Genomic DNA, 22,353 nt, shown 5'->3' on the forward strand with positions numbered 1-22,353 from the left:
GCAAGCAAAATATACAAATGGAGTTCTGAAAAATTGCTAAATATATAAATACATACTTATGATGTTTGTATATTGATAAGCAAAATATACAAATGAAAATATACATAGAAAATGAAATTATAACTATGGAACATAATTAGGTAAACTATAGCTAAGAAGCATAATTAAAATACTTATAGTAATTTGTGAAATTTCCTTCAGCAACAATTTGTAGTCGAATCCATATATCAAGTGTACAACAAGTATATAACAAGTGTATAATCAATATGCTCACTTGTAATACAATAATTATTTATTGATTATACATTGTATACATATTATTGTTTATGAAAAATAAAAATTACTCAATAAAAATTAGAGATTTATGAACTTGTTTAGTGCAAAAAATTCTCCACTTTTAAAGGAAGTGTCCTAACAACTACATTATACTCTGTCATTACCAACTTGTAGGTTTAAATGTTCTTTCTACTAAGATGAATTAGGAGATTTTTAATTTCCTTTTTATTTTTCTTCTTTGCTTGTCCTTCCTTTTCCAATATTCGGAAATAGTGGATATATTTTTCTAGAAACATATAAAGAGTTTGTAAAATATATATGTGTGTGTGTTTTCTTATATGCGTGTGAATATATTTTCTAGAAACAATATGACATCTGTATTTATGTAACATGTCAATGACAATTGGATAAATACAAAATAGAAATCAATTTAAAACACACAAATGTGAGTTTAATTTAGATGTGTTATTAATGGATAAAACACTTAAATAAAGAGAACATTTATTCAATAGTGGTTAATATGTTGTATAATTCTTCTATTTCAAAATAAGTGGTGTTTTTAGCTTGGAGACACAATTCTTGAGCCATTGAGTGTCTGAGTGACTTCTGCGGACAATTTTAAGTCCATTGATGGCTTAGACCTGTATTAATACAATGGTGATTTTGCAAGATTTTTTTTTCTTGATTATGTAAAATAATACTTATTTTGAAATAAAATAAAAATATAAAAACATCACTTATTTTGAAACTGAGTAATAATTATAAAGATATAAATAAAAGTATAATAATCAAAATATCCTTTATCTCTGTATCATAAATAAGAGTACAATACTCAAAACATCACTTAAAATAAGAGTATATTCTACAAGTAGTAATGACACATTAATATCTCTTCCAAAAAAACATAGGGGAACAAAATAAATGGGCAAACATTTCATCACCTAGTTGTAATTACCACGAGGTTGTGCCACATTTCACTTTTCAGTATCCACCATAAGGTTGGCCTCTAAAATGTGATAAAGTCTCTAGGAGATGAAGCTTTGCTTTCTCAAAATTAATCAATCTCATGAACCAAAAGTCATGACCATCTATGGTGACAATTTGAATATACCTTTCTGATGGATTTTCTCTCATGACTACTGGGTTGACACTTCCAATGTTTGCCAATGGTATTGCCACCTACATAGAAATGAAAGAAAAAAATAGTTATGGACTAATCAATTACTAATGTTGTAGCTAATTCTTTTTGAAAAAAAAAATGTAATAATTAATTACAACTTGGTAGCATCCACAATGTAGTCCTAGGGGTTTTGAAAGCTTTGTGTGTGGGGGGGGGGGGGATTTTTGTGAGACACATGTCTTATGTTAACACTTGTGTATATCTCTTTTTATTTCGAGTGAGTTATATGAGGTTATTTCTTTCGGTATTGTGTACTTTCTTTTATATAGTGGATTGCTCATCTCTTCTTGTAGATGTAGGTCGATTGACCGAACCATGCTAAATGTTTGTATCTCTTTTGGTATATTTCTTGTTTGTCTTATTACTCATGATCTTCCAAGATTTACTTTGCTAGTTTTCGCATGATACCTGATTATTTCGAGCCTAACAGGTACAAGTTAGTAACAATTTTCAAGGTAGATAAGTTGAAAGAGCTTCGGTAGTTATACTTTCTGTAATCATAGAGGAAAACTCTATTTAAAGCCAATATGGTTCTGTTTTTTTTTGAAAAACTATAGCTTATCGCTAATCGATTTTACTCGTTTTTCCTGGTAGTGAGCTATAGAAAGTGTGTCATACTTAATTCATAAGATTCTATAATCAATAGAATTAGCATCAATACATTATCGTATCAATAGTCATACTTTTTTACTGTTCTATACTAAATTCCTTCATTCACCAATTATGAAGAGCCGAGGTTTTCTCTAGACGAAGAGCTCACAGAATATCCTAATTTTCTAATTTTTATAGGAAAAAAGCAAGGGCACAATAACTGCTCTAAAACCCGATCTTACCTTCTATTATATTTAGTAAAGGGCTTTTAGACCCAACTAATAAGATATAAAGGGCTTTTTTCTTTACTAGTAAAAGACAAAAGATCATCAAACTTTTCGTCAACTATCTCGCTACCTAATATGCTCGCTACACCATTGTCTCTATAATTGAAGTATAAGTCATCGATTCAATTTATCTAGATGGAGTTTTTCTAATAGGTAACGAGAAGATTAAAGTATTAATTACCTTATAGTAGCTCCAAGCCTCCTGTCCAGATGGAGCTCTAAAAGATAAGGGACGATCACTACAGAAAGCCACTTTAGTAGATGACAAATAAAGAGTTCCAGCAACAGGACCAATTATTGTAGAAAGATAACAAGCAAATGTCTTCTTCAGCTGCTCATTTGGATCTGATGCAAAAGTTTGCTTGTAAAGTGGCTCAAATCCACCTTCTGTTAATGCCTTGGCTGTCAATTTAAGTTTACCACATGCTGCTTCAGATACTGATGGACCAGTTTTCACTACAACATGAAGCATAAACCAAGATATATCAGCAATTGGTAATAAAACTCCCGTGAAGTATAGATATAATTGACAATTGAATAATAGATTGATAGGGCATTTGGCTATTTTTTCTATATTTATCTGGTGAAGCTATCGATAAAAAAATATAATTAAATAAATAAAAGTTTTAATCTCATCGCATCCTAGCTAAAAAGGGGCCTATTTATTGCAAAAGACTCTTTTTCCACAATGACAAAGAAATTTAATGATAGAGCATTTTCGGGGACTAACCCACTTTTCATTACTCAATATGACAATTCTTCACACAATAATTAAACGAGTCATTAAAAGATGACTAAAACATCATAAACGGAAATTATCCGATCTAATGATAAAGGCTAAAACACTTTTTACTTAAGTCTCACTAATTGATCAATAACAATATCGTGTGGATTCTTTATATCTATCAATCAAATGAATGTACGAAACTCTTTACATAAAAGAATTTAATTTCCACTAACTTGCCTCATAAAAAAAAATTCCCCCATTTGAAGAGGATGTTAAAGATACGATTGAAGAGTTTATGTAAATATTTTTTACACCATCATCGAGTCATCTTAACTTGCTATAACAAGTACCATAGTTTATTTTCAAGATTTCAAATTTGCGTAAATAATTTTTAAACAGTCATCAAATCATCTTTACTTTCTATAATAAGTAACATAGTTTATTTTTTCAACAAGATTTCAAATCTTACATTTATAGAAAGCTTATGTGTAAACATCCTTTGAATGACCTAATAACGTAAAAAGTTAATTACCTTAACAATATATAACAAACATAATATATAAACACATCATTTAATTTGGTTTCACTTGATATTTGTGCCATTCAATTTTGGGTATGCATAAGTAGTAGTCGTAAGTACTTAAATTATATAAAATTGAACAAGTAGACGTACACATCAATTAGAACAACTCACAGTTACGCCAGACATTGCGGGCGATGGTGTCAGCTCTGTTACTCCAAGAATTGAATACATGAGCAACAGAGTCAATTGGATTGCTGCTAGGCTTTACAACAGGGGAATACACAAGGTAAGGCTGTTGTTGAGTTTGAAAATCATGTAGCTTTTCCTGATCATGAGCTCTCCATAAGGCAGCTTTTTGGTTGTCTTGATGAGTAGTTGGAACTGATGGAGGACCCATAATATGGGTGCCCAATTTCTGCCCATCCATATTAATATGATCTGGTGGTGAATGGTGATGAAGAAGTTCAGAGAGAATTAGGTTGGCTATTCATAGTTGGTTGGTCATCAAATAAAAAAGGTTATTCTATCTGATTTTGTCTAATTTTAACTTAATACGAAATGTGTAGAATGTATTAAAATCGTATGATCCTAAATAAATTTGATAATTAAAAATAAAGATTTGTTTTTTCTTGAAAAAAGAAAATAAGAAAAAACAAAAATTGAAACCAAGGAAATGTTGGTTTAAAGAATCTACTTTAGTAGAATGGGAAGAATGAATTCTATGTAAATGATAAGTATATTCTGTAAAACGTCAACGCGTTTTCTTTTGCTTTGTTATAAGGATTATATTATTATGCTGCAAATTGAAGCAGCTATTAGCTGGAGACATCAACTCAACGGCATCATAAAATTTTACATAATTTTAAAGAAAATGTTAATTAAGAGTGTTATTTAATTAATATATATAATTATTAGTTTTTTAATTTTTATTTATATATGTGCCTCTTAATCTGTAACAACCCCTAAAATGTTGTATGTCGGTATTTCAATTCTCGACGAAAATAATACAACCTCTGTATTTTGGGCATAACTTTTCATAGGTTGGTCCAAATTAGGTGATTCAAATTTTTGGGTAACCAAAACATCCTTACCTACAACTTTCATGAAGAACATATCTTAAGATTCGGAGTATAAGTAGGTCAAATAAATTAATCTTTGCAAAATATAGTACTGTGACGAAATTGAGTATTTATAGAAGAAAATTCATATCTCACTGTAGGTTGCTCCAAATTAGTTGATTATTGAACGATATGAAACTAGACTTCCATATCTACAGTTCTTATGAAGACACCAAATCCTAATAAGGAATTTATCTTATTCAAACGCAGCTTCGAAAAAGAGTATTCTGTTAAAAAGAACTCATCTTACCTACCAGGGAAACATCTAGATACATTTGACATTATTCATGACATAAATTATCCTCCATTTAACATCATCCATGACATCAATATATTCCATTAAATTTTTAGATTTTTCTTTATAATTATTTTATTTATTGTTAGGTCCCTTTTTCCCACCTATAAATACCCACCTTATTTCCTCATTTTATTCATCAAGCTTTCTTAAGCATTTCTTCTCTCTATATACTTCTTCTCAAATATAGCTTTAGTTTTAGTAGTATAAAAATACTACTCCGGTGATTCTTATACTCCGGGTAGTACACAAAACGCTCCGGCGAGAAGAAAAGGCTAGGGGTCCAAGATTGTTCCAATTCGGAGTAAACCTTCGGATTTAAGGTATGTAAGGCTTTCATAGCATTGGATTGAGTTCGTCCATGCGCCCAATATTTAAATTCATTATAATTGAGTTATAGTTGAGTTTTATCCAAATCTTGAATTCTAGATGAATTAATTCTTCTTCTATTAAGTTTGATATATTTATGCATTAATATTATTATTATTATCTCTCATATTATTGGAATTATTGTTCATGGCTACTTTCCCATGAATCCTAATTGATTTGATGTTCATGAATATTTTTACATATGTTTTGAGTAAAGATGTTGGCCTTTTTATTATTTTTGATAAAAAGAAAGTTATATGAATTAATACTATATATGTATTTTATTGAGTTTTAAAAGAGCAAAAGAGTTGAGTTTGAATGAATTAGAGCAAATGATATTTTGAGCAAGATGTTTTGATGAGACGTAAATGATGTTTTTTGGAAGTATAATGATTGATGAACATGAAATGAGATGAGTTTGATGATTTAAATTAAAGTCCAATGAGACTAGATGATGAGTTTAATATGAGCATATATCTTGGGAGTAGTATTGAGCACCGAGTTGGGTAAGAGTTTAATTGACTCAAACCCCAGAACTACGTAGCCAGCGTAAGATGGAGGTTATGCCTCTTAAGTCCCAAAAAGAGGACTTTGATGAGTGGATCCAAGATGGTGATGTCCTTTACCCTGGCAAGGTATTGGATGGATGTGGCAACGACATCGCTTCGTTGTATCATCGCTAGCTCATAAGTGATGGTTGTCGGTTAGAGAAACTCCCAACTGAGTAAGCATTGCTTATTACTATTATTTTTATTATTATATTTTAAATTGCATTACATATTGATGTTGAGATGATGTTGAGTTCTGAGTTGAGTTTATTGAGAGGGGTTTCTTGATATCTGTCCTTACCTTCCTGCCATTTTACATACTCGTACATTCCACGTAATGATGTCATTCGACCTGCATCGTTTTATGATGCAGATACAGGTATTAGAGATCCTCAACAGGCGCATCGTTGAAGATCATTTCTTTTCGGCTATTTGGTGAGTCCTTCTTGTATTCGAAGAAACTCTTTATCCTTTTATTATTATTGAGTGTGATGTTTCTTTTGAGGTAGCCATGGACATGTCATTGGCACCATCTAAGAGTATTAGAGGCTTCATAGACAAAGTCTGATGATGTAATCGGAGTAGTTCTCCTTAGAAACTACTTCTTATAAGAATTATCTATTTTTCCTTTGATTATGACAAGCCCACATTAGTATTCTTAAGTCTTCCACTGATGAATAAATAAGAAATGAGACCAAGTGGTTCTCTCGGAAGCCAGAAATGGTTTCTGAGTGCCGGTCACGCCTAGGGTACCCTCTCGGGGCGTGACATAATTCTAGAATAATTAATGTTAAAAATAAAATTAAAAAAAATATAATTATTTTTTTCTTAATTATTTAAATTAACAATTATTTTGAGACAATTATAGTTAATATACATGATAATTAATATGGAACGGAGGGAGTAACTTAAAGGAGTCGATTATGAGCCCATTTGAATGAGCTTATAAGCTCTTTTTAGCTTATTATGGTGTTTGGCTAACAATTTAAAATATTAAATTTAAGTCATAAATTTCTTAAAGTCACCCAAAAATGAAAAGTTAGAAATCCTAACTTTTTTTAAAGAGCTTAAAGCCATTTTTGTTGACCATGAAAATTACTTTTATATCCCTTATATTTTATTTTAATTTTCAAAGTACTCTCTCAGCTAAAGCCCTAAAATTCACATCACTTAAAACCCTACCGCCAACGTAGTCTTTCTCCTCTCTTAGCTTACGTTGAAGCAAAAATATAGGCAGATTAACGCCAATTTGTAAAGGTGTCTTTGCTGTTTACGCTGAATTTTGGCAGCTATAATACAACAATGTAAGAGTGTTGCCTTTTTTTAAAAAAAAAATAATAATTTGAATTTAAAGAATACCCAGAATTGAGTTTTTGAGTTTTTGGTTGATAAGATTTGATAATTTTCTTGTTGGGGTTATAGGAATTGTTGATCAATGTTGTTTAAGTTCGAATTTTGAGAAAACCCAAACGGAGTTTTGAGTTTCTGTTTGATTTGGATTGCAAAGATTTGATTTTTTTTTGTTGGAGTTGGTGTTCTTGGATAATATTAAATGTTTATAATGTTATATTTTTGTGTTGAAGGTCTCGTCTATGTGTGAAGAATTTGCCAAAGTATGTAGCCGAGGACTGCCTCAGAGAATTCTTCTCTCAGAAAGGGAAAGTCACTGATGCCAAGCTCATGCGTAATATAACTGTTTTTCAGTTGTTATCAATGTTTTAGCCAACAATTGATTTTTTGACTGGTATATACGAGGTTCTATATGGTAGTATTGATATTTGGGGTTATGTTTATTACTACTTTGAAATGTATTTGACATGGAAAGATTGTCACGTTAAACAGAGATGGGAAGAGCAGGCAGTTCGGATTTGTAGGATTTCGAACAATGCAAGAAGTTGAGGAAGTTATCATTTTTTAAAAAAACAAAAATTATAGTGGAAGTGATTTATAAAAAATTAACTTAAATAAATATTTTATATTGGAAGTGATTTTCCAATATAAATTACTTTTGATTTAAATCAATTTTAGAGTTTAAAAATCTTTTAAATCAACTTATTATGGTGTTAACAACTTTAAGGGTATTTCAGTCATTTTGACAGAAAATAAGTGCTTAACAACACTTATTTGCCAAACACATCAATAACTTATTTTCAGCATAAGCACTTTTATCCAAACACTTAACTGCTTATTTATAAAAATAACTTTCAGCACTTAAAAGTTCTAAAATCACTTCATACATAAAAATCATTTTTTAAGCCTATCCAAACGGGCTCTATGAAGCCTAGGTGCATCTAGAACTAATCAAAATTGGTTTTGGTATTAAATAAAATGGAAAAAGGCAATTGTATACGTGCGCATTTACATCATTGTATATTGAGGTGGAGCCAAGATAATGACAATTATCGATAATTAGGGCGTATTTGGAAAGCCATAATGGAATTGAAATTTGATGTAATTGAGCGTAATTATATTTTTAACATATTTAGTAGATTAAATAATTACTTGGTAAGAGAGAATTTGGTGTAATTGAAGGAGAGTAATTACACCCTTAAATTTCGAAAGAAGGGTAAGGAATTGAGTGTAATTACACCATGTAATTACATTAAATTTTTTTAAATTATTTTTTTTCTTTTATTTCTATTTGTAATTTTTTATTTTAATTTATTTTTAAAAGAATATATTATTATTCTTATATTTTCATATAAATTTAAGTGACTATTTCAAAAGAAAAATAGAACAAACAAATTTAAACGTGGAGTACTAGTAAACTAAACTCTTCCCTCTGGATCTACGAGTGTGTAAAAACTGAACCGATCAATAAATTGAATAGAAAAAAATAATATTGGGTTATTTCTATTGAGTTATTGGGTTAACAGATTTTTAATAATTTTATAAAAAAAATTATCAGGTTATTAGTTCGATATTGAATTTTTTAGTAGGAAAAATTATTTAAATGCAAAACTTATTTTATCGTATTCTCTAAAAAAATCTCTGCCGTTTGAAAATAGTTTAAGAATCCCTATTTTCCTCTTTCTCTCTCCAATTTTCAGATACATAACTCTTCACCTTCCCACTTTCTTTTTAATTGTCCTAAATTCACACCTAAATTACAGCCTACATTTCAATCATTTTGATTTTCAATTGCCTTCTTCAAATTTTTCCTCATTAATTTCAAATTCTAAGAAAATTAAAAGAAGTTAATCCTCCCTTTTGGCATTTTGTACACCAATTTCTCAAAAATTTTTGTTTCAAATCACTATTATTCATCTTAATGTCCTGATACATATGGATTCTCATTCATCTTTTAGTATTGGTGTTACCCAATAAGTTTCTCAAAATTAAAATCTTTCTCAAAATGAAGATGTTCCTAAAATTGACGATGCTCCTCAAAATCAAGACGCTCCTCAAACTGAAGATGCTCCTCAAATCGATGATGTTGATACTCGTAAGTTTGATTTGGATGATGATGATTTTCATGAAAATAGATCCAAACAACAGAACAATTCATTAATCATGAAGAAATTGCATCAGAAGAAAACAAAGAAGAATGCAAGTTCAAATTCAAAATTCCAGTTGAATCTAAAAGAGGGCGGGGGGGGGGGGGGATTGAACATGTTATTACACATCCTTCTTTTTTAAAGGTTTTGATTTCTAATGTATCTAGTGGTTTATTACTTTTTAAAATCATGTATAATCTGTACTTTTTGACGTGATGATACGTTACAACTTATAATATAATGTATCATGTTCAAATATTATTTCTAATACATAACCCTAAGTTTTTGAATCATAAATTTTCATGTATCTGTATATGGTTCTGTACTAAATACATACTTCTTCAACTTTAAGTAAAATTTGGTATTAGATACATTCACTAATTTAGGGTTATTTTTTATACATAACCCTAAGTCTATCAATCATGAAATTCTTTGTATCATGTGTATAGTTTCGTACTAAATACATAAATACTGCAAAATTAAGTATAAGCTAGTACCAGACACATTCAACTAGTATCATTCACAAACATATGGTTATTCTTAATACATAACCTTAAGTCTGTCAATCATAAAATTATATGTATTATTTATATGATTCTGTACCTGATACATAACTATTTCAAATATAAGTAAAAGTTTGTAACAACTACATTCATCTAGTATCATTCACAAACCTAGGGTTATTTTTGATACATAACCCTAAGTCTGTGAATCATAAAATTTTATGTATTATGTGTATGGTTCTATAATTAATACATAAATGCTGCAAATTGAAGTACAATTTAGTACCAGATACATTCATCTAGTATCATTCACAAGCTTATGGTTATTCTTCATACATAATTCTAGATCTGTGCATCATAAAATTTTATGTATCATTTATATGATTCTGTACTTGATACATAACTGCTGCAAATTTAAGTACAAATTTCGTTATTGCAGGATATGAAGTATGTGATAATTTTTTTTTCATCTTTTGGGATAGATTGGGAGAAGACAATTTAGGATAACTAAAAAGAAAAAAAAATGGATGAAGAAGAAAATTTGTTACAATTTGGAATAGATTGGGAGAAGAAAATTTGAAATTTGAATTGTTTGAAGTTTCTAAAGTTTTGGGAGAGATTGGTATCAATTTGTTTTGCGTGATTTGTGAAACTGATATTTAATTTGATATCTTTTCTCATTTTAGCGCAATAATTAATAAGGTAATGTATCAACGAGCTATGTATTAGGCTATATAATGATGTATCCGAAATTCATCAATTTCAAGGGATTTTTGTAATTTGAAAAAGAGTAAGGATATGATGTAATTAGTTTTTTATATTTTTTAATATTGGGTTATTGGATAGATAAATCATTAAAACAGTAGTAATTTACTACTGTACTCCTACATAAATATTAAATATTAATATCAATACCTATTTAGTTACTACTTTTACGCTTTAATCTTCAATTCACATTATTATTCTAATTTTTTTTATTTGTGTCGCACTTTTAGAGTTATTTTAATGTTAATTACTATTATTTTTATAAGCATTCCATAAAGTTATATTATTATCTTGTCGTACCAAATTATTGGAGAAGTTATATAATTATTTTATAAATATTTTATTATTGAGTAAACCAAAAATCAGACTGTTAAGAATCAAAATCGATAAAAAATATCATATTTATTTATTATTAATTTAACATATTTTAAAATTAAAAATCAATAAATCAATAAATCAAATCAATAATATATAAAATCAAATGAATACTATATGACTATGATACTGATATCGTCCTTGAAAAATTATCTTATCGATTCATCTTCTGACGTGCCTGTCTGTACCTTAGCACCTAAGTTAAACATCCCTGTATTTAGCTAATCTACCTACCCCTCTCCTCTTCATTTTCATTCAACCAAAACACACCATCACAATGAGTTACCAGCATGTTCATGAAGGTCCCTACTCTGACTACCCTCCACCAGGTAACGTTTACCCAATTTCAAGATTTCCCTATAATTTGTTTTAGCCAATTTATAGTATCAATAATATCTGTAAAAATCAAGATTCAATCTTTCGTCTCCGAAATACCAATTCTTGTAGTTCTTGTATTATATTTTTCTGTTCTTTTAGGAAAGTTGCAATTTTGATACCATTTCAAGAACACCCTACATGTATGTTCTTGATTCTTTTGATTACCCATGTCTACTTTGCTCCAACTCTTCAAAAATGTCAATGGGTGTGTATCGGATTCTTCGAAAGTAGTTTATTTTTGGAGAATCCAACATGGGTGTGGTATCGAAAGCAACTTAGACCAAAGTTTCAATCCTTGTTACTATAATTCTACTATTTAGTGGATTGATCAATTAATTGTTGTGTTTGAATTGACAATTTTTTTTAGGGTATGGACCACCACCACCGCCGCAACCACAAGGATACCCTGGGCCAGGGATGCCACCACCACCGGGGTTCTATAATGCAGGCTACCCTCCACCACCACCACCTCCTGGACCCCATAGTTATCAGGGATACTTTAATGATCAATACCCTCCGCCACCACCACCTCAGCATATGTATCATGATCATGGTGGTGGTTATTATGGTGATGACAATGGATGTTCTTCATTCTTAAGAGGATGGTATGTTGTCTCGCTCTTTCTAACTATGTATTTGAGTTTTAGTTAATAATACTACCTGGATGTGTGAGCTAATTCGTACAGATGAAGGAAGAGGGATGCGGTTAGGCTGGCAGTCAGCCTCAAACTAGCCAATTTCATGATGTAATGGTAGACTCCAGGCTAGTGGGTATTAGGGGTGTGTTCGGTATGATGGAAAATGTTTCTAGGAAAATTTACTTATTTTCATATGTTGGGTATTCAAGTGAAAAGTATTATCCTAAAAGCATTAGTATATAATCTAGACAAATACTAAAATACTATGAAAGGGGAAGGTGGAGGGAAGGGGGTGGGGATGAGGGCTACGAGGGGTGGGGGTGAAGATGAGGTGTGTTGGAAGGTGGGGAGGACACTATCAATGTGGAATGCTTGTCCTGTTTGTTTAGAGGCCAAAATGCAACATATTCTAGTCTCCCGCACTAGATAACCAAAAAGACAAGCTAGTGTCGATAATAAGTGAGGGTATTGCTTCGTTTATGATCATTGGTAAGGTAAGTTGTGATGTATGTGCATTTTAAGTCATCTAGAATTTGGTGTTTGGAGAATAATCATCAGGAACTGGATTTAGTGGTGAACCCATATGAAATGAAGGGAGAAGGATTGAGAAGATTAACTGAATTACAACACAAAAACCGTTTATCTCTTAGGTGTATTTGGATTTGTTTATCTCAAGTTCCGTTTTGTGGCAAAGGGGTATTAGACTGAATCTGATCAGGATCCACAAAGTTCAACTTAAATGAGGGATTAGGAGCTCAAAATAGAAGGAAGGAAGTAGGAGGATTGCATCACCTGTGAGGCCTACCTGGACTCCTTAGGGAATGATTCTTAGGATCCTTGAATATTGCCCTATTTTGTTATTCAAATATTTGTCTCCGTATGTGTTGTTTGTATGCTGCTGCTATTCTTTCGCCAGATAGACTGTTTCTGGTAAAAAAATGCATTCGGTGAACAATGGTGGTGAGTTCAATACATTAATTCCGCTGCCCTAAAACTTGGCTTGACGAGTGTCCCTATAAACTATGCACGTGTGATAACAAGTCATCATGGTAAATTACTTGTGATGTCAAATTGTCAATAAAAAGGGGGATAGAATCTAAGTAATGTTGAGAGAAGACAGATATCTTTCCAGTGTGAAGCGTTTTATCATGTTACTGAATCATCAATATAAGAAAAGAATGTGGTAAGTAAACAAATAATGAACATAGTGCTTGTAGAATGAGTTGTTCGAGGAGCAGACCCTAAGAACCAATCTCTTTTGTTTGTCATCGTCATTAAGTGTAGCTATCAGTTCATATGAACATTAAGATTTGATTAAGTATAGCACCTTTGGAATGGCAAGAGCAGAAAGTGAGTGAGATGCATTCTTTCCATTTTTCCTGATCAGAGACTTTCTACTTTATTCGGTGCAATTCAAATTTTCAAGTCTTAAAGAACTTGTTTGAAGAGTAGTCATGGGGAATAAGATTGGTGATCAACCCATGTAAGATGAAGCGGTGGATGGTTATATTGAAAAGATCCTGTATGATTAACCTATTAACAACAGGAGAATCACTCTTTTCTTTTGGTGTATTTATATTCATTGATCTAAAATTCTGTTTTGCGGTGGAGGGTTATAGACAGGTTCATGCTGGGATCCGAATGGATCAAGCCTAGTTGAGGTTTTAGTTAGGAACTTAAAAAGAAGAAAGGTTTGTTTACTTGCGCGCTTTGATATATTATCCTATAATTTGTCTCGTCATGTGTTGTTTACATTCTGCCATTTCTTGCAACATATGACTGTTCTGAGTAAACAATGCTTTAAGTGAACTGTATTAGTAATGAGTACAAAAACATAGTTCTACGGCCCACTCTTAGTTGGTAGCGAGTCAAAAATTGCTGGAATATGCTTATAAATTATGCAGGTGTTTACTTACATCTGACATCATTATAATTAGTTCTGTCTAATGCCAGTGAGAAACAGGGTAATGTTGAGAGATTAAGGATCTCTTCCTATGTGAAGGTTTTTTCTCATTTTTTTCAACTATCATTTAGAAAATGAATTCGAAAAGTCAGTAAATACAGGGATAGTGCTACCTGAATGAAGCCGTGCAGGCATGCAGATTCAAGGAACTTAGCTCTCTGTTTGTCCCCCTCTTAAGCATAGCCATCAGTTCACTAGATCAACAAGATTTGGTTATTGCAACACCTTTGGAATAACAAGCTCCACATCATGATTCTTGCCAAGTTTCCTGGTTGAAAACATTCTCCGACCTATTTGCAAAACTCAGTGTTGTCATATCTAACTTCTGCTTAGCATTTCAACATGATTAACACGGTCTTTCAGTTCTTTCTTTATGAAGGCAGCATTATTTTTTTTGATAACCGTGAAATCTCCAGTGTCACCTTGTGCATGGTTTGAAACTCGAAGGAAAATGGCCCTTACTACCTCTATCTTCTTCCCTGAAATACTAGGTTTTTGTCCAATGTAGAGTTCAACCTCGTGAGATGCACCTAACCCACAGTTGGGCGCTGCGCTCTTGACACTAGACCAAAACCCCTGAAGCTAATTAAGATGGCCATTGTTGCTGTCCTAGAGAACCATCCTCCGTCAGACTTTAACTATAATGCTTACATTTAGAGTTTCTTATTTGCACTGGGATATACATGAAGAAGGTCAATTCTGTGTTTGCACATGAATCAGTTAGCCATTTTTTCATCTTGTAGCTAACAACAACAATGAGTTTTTCCCCTAGTTAGTTTTTCGTGAAACCACAAGAGGTTTTTATTTCTGTGCTAGTCTTATTTCATGACTACATTAAATTCTTTCATCTTGTGGCTTAAAGCTGCATCTAGCTTTTGCTGCTCATAAATTCTTTGTGAACCTGTAAGGGGTTTCTATTTCCCTTTTGCTGTTGCAAACTTCAGCTTTCAGAATTGTTGTTATCGGATCTATTTCTTTAACTCTGTTGGTGCGAGTGACTCTAAATTCCAAGGAGTAAGAGTAATTTAACCGACAAAAGTTTGCGTTACAGAGAGTTTCTAAGGTTGCCCTTGGTAGAAAGAGTCAAAGAAGTGTTATGCAAGTGCATTTTCAGTGTCAACTGCAGAAGACTCTTTTTTTGGGGGGCTTATTACCATCTCAACTAGTGAGCAACCTATGCAAGCAGTATGAGTGTAGTGAATTTACGTAAGCTAATGCAATGCTCTTACGTGTTATTACATCTTTGTCTCTTTCATGTGTTTAAATTCTTGCTTTTGGGGGTTCCTTCAATCAAAGGAGGGGGGAGAGTTACACGCCAAAACATAGAAGAAAAATGAGAAGATAGATAGGGCAAGTTAGCTAAGAAATATTGAGCATATCACATGGAAAATAGAAGGTAATTAGGTAATACATTACTTGATTAAGACGGAGAAAATCAAGATAAACACACACATCAGGAGAGTATATTTTGGTTTTGATTGTCTATTTCTTACATCTCATCTGTTTATACTGTTTGTTTAAAGCTGGATCTTTTCTGCAGTTTGGCTACTCTTTGTTGTTGCTGTCTTTTGGAGGAGTGCTGTCTGTAGGTGCTTCTAGTTGGCTGGACGCCATCTTATTGGTTTGTCAAATTGCTATGGATTGTGGGCATAATCTTGAAGATGTCAGCAGCCTTATTATGTATGCACGAAGAACTTGTACTGTCAAAACACTTCTATTGTTTGCTATTTTGTGTTGTGGCAATTGAATTGTGAAGGATGCGGTTGTGCTAGAAATATTATTACACAACTTCTGGCTTTCTTAATATGTAAATCTTGCTGTTACTGTCATGTATGTTTGTGAATGTCGTGTTTCTTAAATTTACAGATAAATATGTTTTTCTTAATTAGAGTCAATACATTGTTATTAACGGGAAGTAGGTCAAATATGCCAGTGTAATTTCTGTGATTGCACAGTTTTATCTTAAACTTTTGGTCCAATCTTGCCTTTCCTTGGGGAAAAGGTACATATATATCCTTCCACTAATGGTGCTCCAATCGGGATGAACTTGAGAATAAATTAAGTTTTCCTTTTGATCGGTTTTTTTTTATATATATCAACAAACATATTTAGTGAAATACCACAAGTGATGTATGGAAAAGGTTGAATGTATGCATGCTTTACCACTACCTCGTGAAGATAGAGAGATTATTTTAGAAAGACCTTTGGCTTAAGTGCAAAAATTTTGATATAAAGGAGACAATGAAGAGATATAGCAAATAACAAGGGCACAGCGTAAAAGTCTACCAGAGAGGAGTTAAAACAACAATAAATCATGTGATAGCTGAAACACCATGAATAACATACATGACATATTGTTTAAAAAAAATTAACAAACAATAATAAAAATAGAAAAATAGGAACTACAATAATACAACTAAACCATTACAAACACCAGCCACCCTAAGAAAGACAACCCTACACTACATACTAACCTTCTATCCTAATACGTGCCCTCCACCCCCTCTTATCTAGGGTCATATCCTCGATAACCTGAACCGGCGTCATATCTTATCTCCTCACCTCTCCTCAATACTTCTTCAACCTACTTTTGTCTCTCCTCGTACACTATATAACCAACCTTTCGCACCTCCTCACTAGTGCATCTATACATCTCCCCACAGGTCAAAATCATTTCAGTCTCACTTCCCTCATCTTATCTATCATGGAGACAACTCCCACCTTATTTAGGATATCCTCATTTCTAATCTTATCGCTCCTCGTATGACCATACATCCACCTCAACATCCTCATCTCCATAAAATGCATCTTCTGAATATGAGAGTTATTGACTGGCCAACAACCCTCAGTCCCATACAACAATGTCGGACGAACCACCACTCTATAAAACTTGTCTTTGAGTTTCGGCAATACCTTTTAATCACATAAGACTCCAGAGGCAAGCCTCCACTTTATTCATGTCACACCAATACGATGTGTGATATCATCGTCAATATCCCACTCTTCTGAATTATAGACCCAAGATACTTAACTCTATCTCTCTTGGGCATGTTTTGTGTGTCAAACCTCACTTCCACGCCTACCTCATGCATTTCATCATTGAATTTGTACTCCACATATTATGTCTTAGTCCGGCTTAACCTGAACCCTTTAGCCTCAAAAGTATGTCTCCACACATCTAACTTATCATTAACATCATTGCACATCTCATCAATCAGTACTATGTTATCCACAAATAACATACACCACGTCAGCTCATTTTGAATATCTCGCATCAATATATCCATCACCACGACAAATAGAAATGGACTAAGAATTGACCTTTGGTATAATCCCATCTCTATAAGGAAATGACCCGAGTCTCCTCCCACTGTTCTTACATGCGTTTTAGCTCCTTCGTACATGTTCTTTATCGCCCTAATGTAAGCCACAGATACACCTTTCACCTCCAAACATCGCCACATACTTCCCTATGAACTTTATCATATGCCTTCTCAAGGTCAATGAAAATAATATGTAAATTCCTCTTCCTTTCCTGATATTTCTCCATCAGTCTCCTCAGAAGATGGATGACTTTTGTGGTCGATCACACTGGCATGAATTCAAATTCACACTTATCTCCACCACTCTTTTTCAAACTTTCATAGTGTGGACTTAACAATTAAATACCTCTATAGTCGTTGCAATTTTCTGTATCACCCTTGTTCTTGTAAAAAAAGGCAGCCCGGTACACTAAAGCTCTCGCTATGCGCGGGGTCCAGGGAAGGGCCTGACCATAAGGGTCTATTGTACGCAGTCTTACCTTGCATTTTTTACCAGAGGCTGCTTCCAAGGCTTGAACCTGTGACCTCCTGGTCACATGACAACAACTTTATCAGTTACTCCAAGGCTCCCCTTCCTTGTTCTTGTACAACAGAATTATTATATTCCACCGTAATTTCTCAGACATCTTAGGCGTCTTAAAAATGACATTGAACAATCTAATCAACCACTCCAAACCTGGTTTATTCGTGCTCTTTCAAAACTCCATCGCTTTTTAACTTGTTAATAATTCTGATTTATAGTTCTTTTACCTGATTTTCAAGTATGTAAATTTTGTTTTAAAAATTTATAACTTCTATATTTGAATTTGCGGTCAAAGTTTCAATTGCGCGACATAAATTGGGGTAGATGGAGTTGGCTACTTATTTGAATGTGCTACATATAAGAGCCCATATATGTTAGTCCTTTAGTCAAAATTTATGCGACATAGATGGAATTTGGAAGTCAATCAAATTTCTTATATGTTTTTAAAAATATTTAAAGTTGTTAATTATTCTTACTTTTTCGATGAAATTTGAAAGTCAATCAATTTTTTTTTTGAAATATTTGAAGTTGTTAATCATTGTGAAATTTATAATACTGTTTACATCATTTTCAAATAATATATTACTCCTTCTATCTCAATTTATGTGACACAAATAAAAATTGAAGAATCAATTAATTTTTTTTTGTATATAATTTTTAAATTATTAATTATTATAATGGGAAATTTACATAAACATACTACATTAAGAAAATATTTACCATTTATAGCAATAATATTTTTTTTCACTGAACACTTATAATACAATTTTAATACATATTAGCGATAATAATTTATAAAACTCATATAATACAAGTTTTATTCATGGATAATATATTTATCACATACTTTAATACACTTATAATATATTGTGTCAATTTCTTACCAAACAAGTATAATATATTTTAAAACACTTATAATACATTTATATTGCATGCATAATTCAATTTTAATACATGACAAATATATCATAATATTGCTATATATTGCTATAAATAGTAATAAATAAAAAATATCGCTAAAATCAGTAATTATTTATTAAAAAACGTTTTTTCTAATAATTTTTCCTATTATAATTTTATACGAAATCTTTAAATAACATACATTACTCTCCTATTTCAATTCATATGGAGTAAATTAGCACCTATATACTCGTGTGTCCCCACGCGACCTGCACCAGCGTCATAACTCTAGAAATTCCAAACTTCTTATTTTACTCGTGAATTACCCCACAAAACACTCAACTAAACTCACACTCCCTTTATTTATATACTTGTATGAATTTTGATGATATTCCTAAAAATAATAATATGCTCAATCAATCTTCTCAATAATCAAACAATGGCGAGATCAACGGTGGAACTCGATTTCTTCAGCATGGAGAAAGAGTCCAGTACTACTAATTCAAAATTTGAATGTGGGTTAATTACCTTTAGAGGTTTAACTTTATTTTGTTCTCTCTTTTCACTAATTTGTTGAATCATTTTTTTCTTTGAATTCGTGTTTTTCCTTTATGCAGATATTAATAGTGTAATTTCAAAGATCGATTCTACTGAATCGGCGAATGCTGTAGCAACGGCAAAAGGGATGAGCCTCCCTGATTATCCTTTGTTGCCCATTTTTAATCCTACTTCAAGGTAGTTTGATTTCAGTGTAGCTTTTTAGCAAACATGCTTTATATATTGAAAAATATACTCATTAGATTGATCTTTTTTGTGTTGATTTTTATTATTAGGCTTTGTTGTTGCTTGGAAAACGGTACGAAAATTGCACCTTTGACTATTTTCTACGATGGAACGGCTGCGGTTTTCCATGTTACTAATGACGAGGTTTTTATCAATCAAACCTGATTTGTTTTCTTTCACTTTTGAATTGGCTGAACGCAATTGTGATTTTTGGATTTTTTGCGCACTTTAGGCGGAGGATATTCTAAAGTTTGCAGAAAGGACAAAAATAATGAATACCTTTTCGTCAAAAAAACAATTGTTTGTGGAAACATTAAGCGGAGGTTAACCATTTTTCTTTTCCTAATTTTTCTTTGAAAATTAAATTTGATCAATGTTTTGTTCATCTTCAAATTATTTTAATATACTATGTTGGTTTGTTGCATGTAGATTTATCATTCGCGAGAAGAAACTCCTTGCTTAGATTCTTGGAGAAGCGAAAAGAGAGGTGAACCTTTTTTTTATATTTTTTTTCCAAGAATTTTCTTTTCATTTTATGTTTTTCAAAAAATATATTACATTTTTTTTTATGTTCAAGCATCTACTTAACCTTTTAAATTCAGTTCACCATAAGTTTCATTTTATAAAGTCGATTTTTTTTCTTGAATTTCTCTCAACTTCAATTAATGATCAAATAGTGTATTCTGATCACATAAGGGGTAATTTTAGGAGATATAAAGAATAATCTTTACCTAACAGAATTGAAATAAGCTATTTTGTTCTTTAAAGAGTACATTTTATTAAAATACATTTTTGATTCACTGTCATGCAGATAAGAATTAACTTTGCAATTGCCTCCTCATTCCCTTCATAAGAAAGACAAAAAAAAAAAGGAAAGAGATAAAGAGTTTGTTTAATCGGTTGGATAAGGATAATAATCTCATGATATATTTTATGTGATTATTTTATTTAGATTTATTTCATTATTTTGATATAACAACAATAATAACAACAACCCAGTGAAATCCCACAACGTGGATTTGGGGAGGGTAAAGTGTACGCAGATTTTACTCCACCAAGGTAGAACGGATATTTCCGAAAGACCCTCGACTCAATTATTTTAATATAAATAGTAAATAAAATAATCTCATAAAATATTCTTATATATTTCTATCGCACTAATGAAATTACCCCTAAAAGAGTTATATCGATGTATTTAATTCCTATTCAAGAGAAGTAGAATTTTTAAGATTTTCATTTGATACTAAATAACTTTGAAATATAAGGTAGCTGCTAGCCGTCTTAGTTAGGACACTTAAATATGGAAGAAGCAAAGTTTTTATACTTAGCTAAATATTCGTGTCACACACCGTGACAGATCAAAATTTAATGTTTATTAATTTTTATAATGATTTCAAGTTATATATGATAATAATTGAATCTATAAATAAATATTTTAATATATTTATAAATTCTAAATATAAATTATTGAATTTTAATGAAATCGTTGGACCACCCCTGATCCCAGGTAGAAAATGTGGTTTAGGTAATTATGAGAAGCATAGTTGGTGGGGTTTGTTGGTGCTATATTTTTCATCACGAGGAAAACACCTCAACGCTCACATGATTTGAGTGAGTGATACGGTCAAGTCATTTATCATCACATAGCTGATTTTTTTCAATCTCAAAACTATTTAAAAGCAATCACAAGCATATTTTAGGTCGTTTGGTACGCAGAATAAGATAAGATATTTTAAAATTAAGCTTGTAATAAAATTCATATAGTATTTGATTGATAGTTTAATCAAATGCAATATAAATTTTAGCTCAGGCTTAATTATGAGATAATAAAAAATCATTAATAATATATAGCAATACTTATAAAGGAACTAGAAGGGGAGCTTTGGAGTAACTGGTAAAGTTGCTGCCGTGTGACCAGGAGGTTACGGGTTCAAGTCTTGGAAACAACCTCTGGCAGAACTGCAAGCTAAGGGAGACCCTGCACATATCGGAAGCTTTAGTGCACCGGGCTGCCCTTTTTTTTTTATAAAGGAACTAGACATTATTGTGCACCTTAAGGATGTGCACTCTTAGGTGATGTTCTTTAGTTTAATATAGACTTCTTGACTTGAAATGTAGCATAACTCATTATGATTATATATGTTTTGCAGGCTAACTATGGTGTCACCTTATGGCTTCTTCCAGTCCTCTAGAAACAAGAATTAGCAGAAGATATGAGTATCATATATACAAATACTGCTAATCATATACATATATGGATCTTAATGGAAATGTTCATTTTGGGATTTGGTACTACTAGTCTTATGTTGCTAAATGTTAGCTTTCCCAGTCAAAAATGGAATATAACTAGCAGAATAGACGGTTCCGTAACCAAATTTTTCTTTCTCACTCCTTGTGTACCTTTTTTTTTTTTTTTTTTTTTACTTTATCCATATTTTTTTACTTTTTCTGAAGCGTGGGGCAAACGACGCCGCCCTCTACTTCCGCTTCTAACTAAAGGCGAACAACCGGTATGCAAACAAATAAAAAGCTCCCGCCCGTTTGAGCCGAAAAGTGTACCAGTTGTTTTAGTCATGAAAGGGCCACTTGCTTAATATTATTTATATAATAATAATAAGAAATCTATAAACAAAAAGAAAATCTTTTTTTTTCCCGAAAATTCTTCATTCCTGGAAAGAGGAAGAAACAAATAGGACAAAAGCCTTCTCTTTCCGTCCGCTCTTTCCGAAGTGAGCGAATTACCCACCACCCTGCAGATCTCAATCTAGCTACAAAAATCACATTGTTGTCG

At 31.9% G+C, this 22,353-nt stretch overlaps 3 protein-coding genes across 3 annotated transcripts; 2 read left to right on the top strand and 1 right to left on the bottom strand.

Annotated features, from left to right (window-relative positions):
* Positions 1-1,050: 1,050 nt before the first annotated feature.
* Positions 1,051-4,235, bottom strand: LOC129885093 (GEM-like protein 5). Its single transcript, XM_055959305.1, has 3 exons — positions 3,756-4,235; positions 2,516-2,790; positions 1,051-1,455 (listed from the first exon to the last, which is right to left on the bottom strand). The coding sequence occupies exons 1-3, from the start codon at positions 4,009-4,011 to the stop codon at positions 1,258-1,260; spliced, it is 729 nt and encodes a 242-aa protein (XP_055815280.1). The 5' UTR covers positions 4,012-4,235; the 3' UTR covers positions 1,051-1,257.
* Positions 4,236-11,209: 6,974 nt separating this feature from the next.
* LOC129887605 (protein CYSTEINE-RICH TRANSMEMBRANE MODULE 11-like) lies at positions 11,210-15,862 on the top strand. Its single transcript, XM_055962769.1, has 3 exons — positions 11,210-11,383; positions 11,800-12,037; positions 15,574-15,862. Exons 1-3 carry the CDS (start codon positions 11,332-11,334, stop codon positions 15,620-15,622), a joined length of 339 nt encoding a protein of 112 aa, XP_055818744.1. The 5' UTR covers positions 11,210-11,331; the 3' UTR covers positions 15,623-15,862.
* A 3,151-nt stretch (positions 15,863-19,013) lies between these two features.
* LOC129885094 (protein TIFY 9-like) lies at positions 19,014-21,950 on the top strand. Its single transcript, XM_055959306.1, has 6 exons — positions 19,014-19,294; positions 19,397-19,514; positions 19,613-19,706; positions 19,795-19,885; positions 19,992-20,049; positions 21,713-21,950. The coding sequence occupies exons 1-6, from the start codon at positions 19,165-19,167 to the stop codon at positions 21,765-21,767; spliced, it is 546 nt and encodes a 181-aa protein (XP_055815281.1). The 5' UTR covers positions 19,014-19,164; the 3' UTR covers positions 21,768-21,950.
* The last annotated feature ends 403 nt before the right edge of the window (positions 21,951-22,353 follow it).

The sequence above is a fragment of the Solanum dulcamara genome, chromosome 4 (assembly GCF_947179165.1).
Source record: "Solanum dulcamara chromosome 4, daSolDulc1.2, whole genome shotgun sequence".
Taxonomy (NCBI): Eukaryota; Viridiplantae; Streptophyta; class Magnoliopsida; order Solanales; family Solanaceae; genus Solanum; species Solanum dulcamara.

What these genes read in the sequence shown, in the direction of transcription:
- LOC129885093 (XM_055959305.1), bottom strand. Translation starts at nt 4,011, where the DNA reads ATGGATGGGCAGAAATTGGGCACCCATATTATGGGTCCTCCATCAGTT. An exon ending in CCGCAATGTCTGGCGTAACT is followed by an intron (nt 2,791 to 3,755) that starts GTGAGTTGTTCT and finishes TTCATGTTGTAG; the next exon opens with TGAAAACTGGTCCATCAGTA. An exon ending in AGGCTTGGAGCTACTATAAG is followed by an intron (nt 1,456 to 2,515) that starts GTAATTAATACT and finishes ATTTCTATGTAG; the next exon opens with GTGGCAATACCATTGGCAAA.
- LOC129887605 (XM_055962769.1), top strand. Translation starts at nt 11,332, where the DNA reads ATGAGTTACCAGCATGTTCATGAAGGTCCCTACTCTGACTACCCTCCA. An exon ending in CTCTGACTACCCTCCACCAG is followed by an intron (nt 11,384 to 11,799) that starts GTAACGTTTACC and finishes AATTTTTTTTAG; the next exon opens with GGTATGGACCACCACCACCG. An exon ending in TCTTCATTCTTAAGAGGATG is followed by an intron (nt 12,038 to 15,573) that starts GTATGTTGTCTC and finishes TCTTTTCTGCAG; the next exon opens with TTTGGCTACTCTTTGTTGTT.
- LOC129885094 (XM_055959306.1), top strand. Translation starts at nt 19,165, where the DNA reads ATGATATTCCTAAAAATAATAATATGCTCAATCAATCTTCTCAATAAT. An exon ending in TGTGGAAACATTAAGCGGAG is followed by an intron (nt 19,886 to 19,991) that starts GTTAACCATTTT and finishes TGTTGCATGTAG; the next exon opens with ATTTATCATTCGCGAGAAGA. An exon ending in TTGGAGAAGCGAAAAGAGAG is followed by an intron (nt 20,050 to 21,712) that starts GTGAACCTTTTT and finishes TATGTTTTGCAG; the next exon opens with GCTAACTATGGTGTCACCTT.